This window comes from Centrocercus urophasianus, unplaced genomic scaffold, assembly GCF_019232065.1.
Source record: "Centrocercus urophasianus isolate 14NV4802_14NV808 unplaced genomic scaffold, USGS_Curo_1.0 seq_17, whole genome shotgun sequence".
Taxonomy (NCBI): domain Eukaryota; kingdom Metazoa; phylum Chordata; class Aves; order Galliformes; family Phasianidae; genus Centrocercus; species Centrocercus urophasianus.
The window spans coordinates 13,852,524-13,862,716 of NW_024884722.1; the positions used below are offsets into that span (position 1 = coordinate 13,852,524).

At 34.3% G+C, this 10,193-nt stretch overlaps 1 protein-coding gene across 1 annotated transcript in view; it reads left to right on the top strand.

Annotated features, from left to right (window-relative positions):
* KNDC1 (kinase non-catalytic C-lobe domain containing 1) overlaps positions 1–9,263 on the top strand; it is a 58,888-nt gene extending 49,625 nt beyond the window's left edge. The window contains exons 21-30 of the mRNA XM_042818847.1: positions 178–291; positions 721–868; positions 1,120–1,299; positions 2,435–2,650; positions 2,985–3,067; positions 4,287–4,437; positions 5,695–5,817; positions 5,921–5,980; positions 6,423–6,580; positions 6,815–9,263. Coding sequence (XP_042674781.1) covers positions 178–291; positions 721–868; positions 1,120–1,299; positions 2,435–2,650; positions 2,985–3,067; positions 4,287–4,437; positions 5,695–5,817; positions 5,921–5,980; positions 6,423–6,580; positions 6,815–7,046 — 1,465 coding nt within the window. The 3' untranslated portion in view covers positions 7,047–9,263. The remainder of the gene's footprint in view (positions 1–177; positions 292–720; positions 869–1,119; positions 1,300–2,434; positions 2,651–2,984; positions 3,068–4,286; positions 4,438–5,694; positions 5,818–5,920; positions 5,981–6,422; positions 6,581–6,814) is intronic.
* The last annotated feature ends 930 nt before the right edge of the window (positions 9,264–10,193 follow it).

Below are 10,193 nucleotides of genomic sequence, written 5' to 3' on the forward strand. Positions count from 1 at the left end.
TTACTGTGGACAATTAAAATATTGATGTGTAAAAAGAGAACAAAAACAAACCTAAAATTTCTGTAGAGTTTGAGAGACTTAAATCTCTGCTATTGATATTTTGAAGATTTTTGCCATTGCTTTACATGAGAAGAAATTGTGTTCTTGCTTGTCTGAAGCTTTTCTTGTGCTTCACAGAAATGCATTTTTAGAAGGCTATGTGCAGCAGTTTCTCTACACGTTTCGCTATTTCTGCACACAAGAAGAATTTTTGCAGTTTATTCTTGATCGAATTAGCAGCACTTTATCCAGGTACAGTAGTTTCCTATGAAAAATACTATCAAAGCACAATTGATTTCCCCCCTTCACTCCCCCTCGCCCTCCCAATGGCAAATAGCTGTTTCTGAAAATAACTACTTAATTAAATTCTGTTTTTGATGTTCGTTTTCGTAAGATTCTGTTGGCATGTGAGAGTGAAATTGGAGCAAGTGCTATATTTGGCAATATGCTATCTTCTTTAATCTTCTGGATTCTGAGTCTTACTTTGCCTAGTTGTTCAGTGTTGAGTTGTAAGTACAATGCCAACTTTGTTTCTATAGGGTCATGAATTCTGGAGACATGAAGCATAAGAATAAGATAGTCCTGTCAATACTACATCACTTACAGACTTTCCAGCATTTATTTTTAAATTGGAATTGGGTATTAATACTGATGCAATAATTTTTATTTTCTTCTCACTAGTGCAAGCCTGGATCCCTCCTCATCACTTACCAAAATATGTAACCGCAGTTTCTACATCCTGCAGGCTTGGATTGAAGACTGCTACAATGTAGACTTTGCAACAAATGCGAGCCTTTTATGTACCCTAAAAGAATTTATTGCTTCCAAGGTAAAGCAGAAACTTCAACGGAAGCTTCAAAGAAAGAAAAATATATATATATATGGTGTATGTATGGTGGTGTTGTTATAAAAAAAATGATCTGTCCTTATTACAATTAAAGTACAAAAAAGACAATACTGTTTTTAACAGCTGGTTTTGCTGTTTTTGTGCAGACCTGAATCCTGTAAGTATTTTTTGTCTTGCTTGTAATTGATCAGAAATTGCGTTCGATGTTCTATTAGCTTGTTTTGTGTTTACAGGTTGCTCCATTAAATGGGTATGGTGAGCACTTTTTGTCATTGCTTGAGGATGCTTCTGCCAGGAAAAGTGGAAGTTCTCAGCAGTGCTCCAGTATGGAGAAAGGTGAAGAAGAAGAGGAGGAGGACAGAAAAACATTACACTCCATATGTAAAAAGCTCTCAGAAGATATGTTCAGAAAGGTATGTCCTGTCTTTAGACTGCACTGCACGGAAGACGTTTCCATATACTGTTTTCTGACTAAAAATATAGAATATCCAGCTCAGGGTCTACATCCTGGTTTAGTAATATTTGTATACTTCCATTTTCAGTTTTATTCTGAAATAAATTTTATTTTGAAGCCCAAATAGTTATAGAAATATGGGTTTTATTTTGTCTTAAACACGCTCTTATCAACTGTTTCAGTAATAATAGATCAGATCATCCAAATTTTGAGAGGAGTTGAAACTCTTTATTCTTGATACTAGAGTGTGACTCAGATACTTAAAACCTTTTTTTTTTTCCTACTTGTCAAACATTAATACTTACTTAGTTATATATATGTGTAAGGCTATAAATACAGGAAAGTAGTCTTGGGGGATGTGGCATTTCTTTCTAGAACTCTAGAAAGTTTGTAGCAAAAACTGACCTGAGCTCTATTAACTGGTTTGTATAGTCTGCTTCTGAAAGGTAACCTCAGAAGCTGGAATATACTATAGACTTCCACTGAAAAAAGATCTTTTTGCAAAGTGACCAGAATGATGCGTGAAAATTAAGCGTATCAATAGTGTTCAAGTTGAATTTAGAATCACATTCTTGATAAAGTTGCAGAATTCTATGGATTATATTGGGGATTCTGTCAATGAAAGGCAAGACAAGCAGGGAAAATATGAATTTATTTTATTTTTATTGCATCGTAATGATACTGAAAGCTGAAAGAAGGGAAAAAAATGAAAAAAATGAGTATTCATTTGGGAAGCACTGTTTGATATGAAAGAAAAAGTACAAGAAATACTGAGACCTAAGAAGTGAATATAATGTGTAAAATTTGGGAATATATGCCATTATGTATCTGTGAGCTTGAATACATAGAAAATTTTAAAATACTGATTGTTAGTTGAGGTCCAGCAGCCTCCTGCTCAGACTCACTGATTCTGCATATTATACTTGCTTAGAATAGAATTATGAATAAATCAATTCAGGTCTAGCCTTGAAGATGAACTGAAGAGTTTTGTCTCCACAAAGGTGTTTCTCAGACAAAACATTCCAGATGATTAAATCGAGGGGAGCTTATGTTGGCTTTAGAGAAGTTGTAGCTTTACGTATTTTTTTCTACAGAACTTTAACTGGAAACTTTCCAAAGGTATGGGACCAATTGCACATTATCAGAGAGAGCGACTGTACACTATTTCATCGGTTTTGCCAAAGCCATGCTATAGCAGTTTTACAGAAGAATTCCCAGTCTCCTTTGCTAAAGCAGATGAAGTGGGACCATATCTTTTAACAGAATACAGTGTGCAACAGCTTTGTTGTCAGCTGACATTACTGCAACAGGTACAAAGGATTAGGCTTACTTGGAAGTGCAAATTTTATCTATCTTCTTGATATATACTCAGTCTCCTTTCTCTACCTTTTCCTACCTCATTTCAAGCTTAGTAGGCTTTCACTGTTTCATTATTCTTTGGATAAAATACTTCATTTTTCTCTTGAAATCTCTACAGTAAAGTGCAGAATGGGCTAATACTATTCTTAGGCAGTGATCCATCTGATAAATTTGCTGAAGAGAGAACAAAGAAGAATGAAAAAATAAATCTGCCATTTTCATCCTCTAACATTTTAAAAGAATTGCTGGATCTGAAAACAGATACATCTTGTTCTTTCTGTTTAGGAATTATTTCATAAATGTCATCCAGTACACTTTCTGAATTCAAGAGCACTTGGTGTTAAAGATAAATGTGTTGCTGTACAGAAGTAAGTTTCCTATTTTAATTGTTCCTCTATTTTACTCATGTATAACTTGTTACACCTTTAATATATCCAGGAAGAGAGAAATATTTAAAATATTTCATATTTTCTTTTGACCAAATAGATGTTCTGGCTATGTAAGTTTCTGAAATTCAGGAGAGTTTGTTTATATATATGCACCTCTGCATGTATTCAAGATGATTTCTTTGAAATCTAAAATGGATTCCACCAAACTATTTCTGAAGACTTACACTGTGGGGGTCGCTTCAGACATTTTTTGTTTTGAGGGAAGAAATTTCAGCATTACTGAAACAGTCTGCTTGATAACATGTGTGAATGTGTCTGGGTAAGTGTGATAGAGATGATCATTGTAATCTCAGAATAGCTGGGGTTGGAAAAGAACTCCCAGGAAGAGCAGTTCAGCCCAGCTCCTTGAAGTAAAGCTGGCTAGAGCCTAATGTTAGTGTGCAGTAATGTTCTGAATGTGGATGGACACTCCACAGCTTCTCTGTGCAACATTCATTTTGTACTGTAAGGTAGATGAAGTATCAGTCTTCACAGGTACAAAAGAATTTTCCTTTAGTAGTTCAAATGTAGAATGGTCACCAACCTATTTAACATGATTTGCTAAATGGTAGTTAATGTTTTCATCTGGTCACATGGAGCCAATTATATTAGATTTATGCTCTAGTTCTCACATACTCAGTGGATTCAGATGATTTCCAATAAGTGCTTGTTATAAACATTGCCTGTAGTAGACTTTTATGTCACGGGATCCTTTTTTATGGATTGTTGAAGGGCAAAGCTTAAATCAACTGGTTTATACTGATTTGGGCTTCAGACATGGGGTAACAGTGTGAAGCCACAATGTATCAGGTTCAATTTCTTTAATGGTAGCTAGTTCTAGATAAGCTGAAATTACTGGCTGTTGTTTCATTAGTTGTGTTTCTGGCTGAACAGTTTGTTTTATTTGATTATGATGATGATGTCTTTATAAGCAGAAATGTCTACTGTGTGTAGTTTTTGTGTAATCATACATGATTATCTTGTAATTACAAGAGAAAGTAACATAGCTCCCTATGTAAAAAATATCATAAAGCCAAACCTACAAGCACTGCAAAATTATTGTAAATGATTAGAATTTGGTATCATTCCTTCAGAATCAGAATTTTCCTTGAAAACCCAAAGTCAGAATGACTTATCTTTGTCTTCTATCTTTTTATAGAGCCATTTCTACTGAGGAAGTTTCCTTTAAAGTCTGTAATCTATTTCTATCAAAGTGTATACAAGACCAATACCTTGTACAATTACTAAGAAATGCAGACAGTGTCAGCACCTGGGTTGCTGCTGAAATTGTAACGTGTCATACATCTAAGGTTTGTTGTTGTTTTGTTGTGTTATTATGAAATATTTATATGTTAATGTGTATACATATGTATTAATGTTTAATGTATGACTCTCTATGTAGAGAGTCTGCAAGAACTCTTTTGAAATGCGCCTATGAATAGGCAGTTATCAACTTTTTTTGTTGTCATTGTGAGCTTCTGTTTTGGATGCTTTGCAGGTTTTAAAACCTGATAGGAAGTAAGAAGGGGGTTGCCTGAGGAGAAGATGTGAAAGATTTTAACAAAGGCATCAGTGAAAGAAAAGACCAAAACAGTGGTGGAGTTACTACAGTCAACAATTCTGATAGGAGTTTCTGAAAGAGACTACCTCTGTCGTCTTCTCTTTTACTTTTCTTATTTTCAGTCATTTTGTAGATTTATGGTACATTTCAGAAATATGTAATCAGGTTTCTGCCTGGGCAGATACTGTTTTTGTCAAAACCAAACAGTAGTTGAATACTGCGATTAATTGAAATCTCAGAATTGTGTATACTGCTTATATGCCTTCTTTATAGTTTAGCAGAAAGTCATCTGTTCAACTTGATTAGTGTTTTGGCTTCCAAACTGAATAATATCTAAGTAAATGTGTGTCTCTATTTGTACTAGGCAGCTACCAGTTGATTTCTTTCTAACCACTGTGAAAAATCTGAGTCTGCATCTGCTCACATTTATTTATTTTATCTCTCAGAGGTCATACACTAAACCTCTCAATTTCCTTGTTGCTGTTTCTGTTTGATTATTTATTGGGTTTTTAACAAGCTTCCCTATTTTTAATATTTCTCAAACCACATATGAGATAGAAAATTTTAAACAAATGTTTTAAATCCTAGTGGAATGTATTCTAAATATGTTTTTCTAACAGACAATGTGGTACTGATTGGTCCTATGAAGTCAATGTGTTTTGACAGCTTTTAAATGTGTATTACCAGTAACAGGTACTGTATGTAAGCATATTTCAATGGGAAGTATTATGTTAGTCTTCATTTTCCTCCTGGAGTTTACTTTTAGTGACTTTTCAGCTTTGTAAGAGCAATGGAACTGAGAAATTACCAGCAATAAGCCTTGGACTTAGCACCTTCCAAGACTTGCAAGGATACTTCATTCCATGGAATCATTAGGCCTATTTCCAATTCCAAGCTCAGACAATATACCATTAAAGCATATTCCTAGCAAGTGACTGAATTTAATAGCTTCTAAATGCACGTGAGCTGAAAAAAAAAATGGTATATCCTAATTATTTTTTTCCAGATGCAGGTGAGCTTGTTATCAAAATTTCTTCTCATAGCAAAGTCCTGCTATGAACAAAGAAATTTTGCTACTGCGATGCAAATCCTAGCAGGCTTGGAAAATCTTATTGTACGACAGTTGCCAGTAAGTTTGGGACTCTCTGTTGTAACTATTTTTGCCTAAAATAATCTTGTTCAAATTTGGGCATTAATATGGGAAATAAAAATGTGTTTTCTTTTATTATAAGGCCTGGAAAATTTTACCTGCAAAAGTAGCTGAAATAATGGAAGAACTCAAGGCTGTTGAGGTATAGTATAAAGTCTTTAACATAAAATATTAATTTGGGATTGAGGAGACTCAAGTTCTAACTAAAGGAGTACCTCTGCAGGATGAAAGCCAAAATTAATATTTTGAATCACAAAGGAGATTTTAAATTATTGTAGGACTGTTGTGTCTTGGTCTAGGTTTGCATTTTCACCTCAGTTTTTCTCAAAAATGTATCCTTGTGACTAAGAATCAAGAAAGTTTTTTCAAAGCAAACTGTGAAATTAAATACTTTTTCCTGAAGAATTCTACTGGAGTTTTCTGGATGTAGTCTGTACTGAAAAGTTTGAAAATGCAATTTTGGCTGTAAACAGGGATTTATGAAAAAATTGATATGTAGTGCTCAGCATTTGAAGTGGAGAACTTCTTATGAAGACTAGCCTTAAATGTAATACATTACTAATCTGCGTACATCTTCTCAATAGGTCTTTCTAAAAAGTGACAGCTTGTGTTTGATGGAAGGAGAAAGATTCAAAACACTTCCAACAATTCCATCAGCCCATGTTTTAGCTATGCATGTCCAACAACTTGAAACTGGAGGATTCACAATGACAAATGGAGCTCACAAGTGGACTAAACTTAGGTAATTATTATAGCTGTATGTAGAATATTATCTAATGAGACAATGAGAGCTAGCGCATTTCCCATCTAGCAAATTAAATCAGTTCAGTCATTTTGACATCAAACAAAGTGGACAGATACTGTAGAAGTAAATGTTCAATGGCCTTTGTATTTCCTTTAAACTTTTCTTCTTCTGTCAACTGCAAAAGAAACTCATCTTTTTTTTTTTTTTTTTTTTGTCATATTTTCTTTCAAGAAATATTGCAAAAGTTGTGAGCCAAGTTCATGCTTTTCAAGAGAATCCTTATACATTTACACCAGATTACAAGCTGCAATCTTACCTCAGACAAAGAATAACTCGTTTTAAGGATGCAGATATTTCTGCTTTGGCAGCTGACAACTGTGCCAACTTCCATCATATACCAGCAGAAAAACATTCTCGGAAAATCCAGGACACGCTGCGCAGAATGAAGGCAACATTTCAGTAATTATTTAAATTTCGTCTGTTCTATTCCAAGTATAGAGTATAAAACAGGATTAAATTGACTTTACTTCCTGAACCAATTCCCAAGCAAATGCTTAAGTGACTTTAAATATTGTCTCAGTTTGAAATGGGTATATTACTTAATGTGAAATAGTAAAAAAGCTGACCAATTCTGTGATTCTAATGAAGTATGATTCCTTGGCAAGTGGATAAAGGTAAAAGTAAAGAGAGACTAATTTTGTCACTGTCCTTTTGCATAAAAAAATAATTAGCCTACAGGCAAAATATCTGCAAAGTACTGTGGAAGCAAGTTATGCTTGCAGCTTCTGTTGCAAAATTGGCCTAGAATTGTTCAGACTATGTTTCATTAAATGTTGAATATATTTTTATATAAACAAAGTACATTTGTATCCTGTCACCATGTGCATATAATTCAGGGACGCCTCTGCTATCTGTTGCCTGTTGGTGGTTTTCACTTTTATGTTGAGTATTATAAAAACATGTTTGACATAATAACTGGCTATCATTTCATTCGAGCATACTATGAAAGCAGAAGAATACCATGTTGTGATTTTTTTTTTTCTTTTGATTTTACTGTCACTGAACTAACTTGTATCCACATGAAAGTACACATTCATATTTCCACATGAATCTAAATATTACCACTTTGTTGCTTTGCTGCTGCCTCCATGGTGTTGTGAAGAGAGTAAACATGAGTTGCTCTTTTTCTGTGTTTGGTACAAAAATCACTTTGCCAGTTGTATATGTATGTATGTAGGCACATCTTTGCTCCTGAGGTTGCTCTTGTAAATTGCAGTGCTCCAGCAGCATTAAATAGAATATAACTGTATTAACTTTGGATATGCATCTTGTAAAACTTTGGTGCTAACCTATTTATAGAGCTTATGCTTACAGATATCTAAACAGCAATGAAAAGCAGTGCTTTAGCTAAAGTTTGTTGAGCTACCCAGGTTCATGCAAGGTCAAGATCTTAAACCTACAAGTTAATTAAGATTACAAATAATTCTACCAGAGGAAACAATAGTAGTATTGGAAGAGAAGTAGGAATGGGTAAGAAACAGATAAAAGGAGCTCTGTCCTGAAAGTGATTTGCTGAAAATGTGTTTTAAAAAGAAGAAAAGTTAAATTTTGGGAAAAGCAGATGTGAACTAATTGCCCTGGCATGTTCTAATGATGGAGAAAGATGGGAATGTGCACATCTGTGATATTTTGCAGATTGTACTATTGTAGTTGACAAAAATGCATGTATACGTGATAAATTGTAGTTTTTTCAATGCTTAAAAGAAAAGATTCTCCTTTTCTCTTGTCAATGATGGCAATACATACCATCACAGGCCTTCTACTTCTCATCTTTCTTAACTGAACACAAGGTCTGTCTGTACTTTGCGTTAAACTCTTGTTATTTTTTATGCTCATACATTAGCACTAGACTCACACTTGTGCTCTTCTGGTTTAGACACTGGAAAACTCAGCCTTCAACTGGATTTTCTTGCATTTGTTCTACTTTTAAGATGATTTCTTTTGTTACTTATTGTATGTATGTTTAACATGCCATTAATTGTAGCGTTCCTACTTACACTTGAGGAAGAAAAATATGTTTCTATTTTAATAAATTTAAGAAATATTTCTCTAGAAATTGCCAAATGTAAAAACATTTAATCGTTACCTCCTATATTTAAATAATACAGTGATTTAAGAATGTGACAATAACCTTATCAGAAATAAGTTCTCCACCAAAAAATTTAACATTTACTTAAAGCCACGCCTTGCCTTTGAAAGACAGAACAATTTAAGTAGTGTAAGCTTTACTAATGCAAAGAACTCCACAAGGTTGTTCACGTTATCTTAACAAATATATTTTATATATTTGCCATTCAGGCTGTTGAAATTGCTTTTGTGGATTTACTTAGCATTTATATCTTGCACCCACTTTAATTAGGTCCTATGTGTCTCACCATTTTTATCAAAATCTGAAGAAACTACTACATCTAGAAAATATTATTTTTATTCTGTGACAATAACTGGTGCTATACAAGAACTTAAAAGAACTTCTGTATAATGCTTCAGTGTATCATACTTAATGTTACTATACATGTAGAGTATTGAGGTATGGTACTACTTCGGGGTGTTTTCACCAAATAAGTATTTAAGTTTTTGTGTTTAGACACCACCCTACAACTACAACAAGTGTAAATATTTACTGGGGGGGGGGCAAGGGGAAATCTCTTTTGCAAGGAAACCGGTCTTATTTTGTCCATAAACACAGATGTATGCACATCTTATTATGTGACACAGATTTCTCAATAAAGTTATGTCTAGCATCTGATAGTACTGCTTATTTATGACTAATGTGCAGCAGGATTTGGGATAAACTTTTCTATCTTTGGGGGGAATGTTCTTTTAAAAGAAAACACAGAGCATAACATGTGAAAGCAGCAAGTTCTGTTGTATCTAGTTGGCAGAAAACACTGGCATTAGTAACTGTTTTGCATAAATAAGAGGATATGCAGTCTGTGCCTACGCTTCCATTCCAACACCAAATTACAGTGCATGGAAAAATTGAGCTTGTTCTGTCAGACAGAATTACCACCAGCTGTCCTAGTTCCTGTTTTTTACATATCCCTCACTCATCTTGGTTTCTGTGGCATTTGTTTTTCAGACAATGACCTGTGGAGTTTCTTCAATGAAATATTCTCCATGGGAGCCTTTCTAGTTCCTTGTGCTCATTCCTGTGTGTTGGTGCTCTTCAGCGCACCTTTGCAGGTCTCTGTTCCCAGGATCCTTGTTTTTTTTCAGAACTTCTGCAAGAGTGCTGGAAACCTTGTCCTAGTTATACTAGCTGCATTTGAAAGCAGGTTCCAGGATCCAGAGTTCCAACACTTCCAGTAGCCTGTCAAGAAATGTGGATGGATTCTGTTGATTACCAGGAAGTATTCTATAGAAGTCCAGATCAAGAAACTGGAAAATATGTCATGAATCACCATTGATTCATGATTCTGGCAAGTTTCTTTCCTTGAAAAATTTTCAGCCAGCTCTAAACTTTGCTTTTATGGTTTTCTATATTCTTTCTCTGTTGGATTTGTTTCATAAGCGTTACTCAGACACATAACTTCTCAGTAAGTGATTTGCA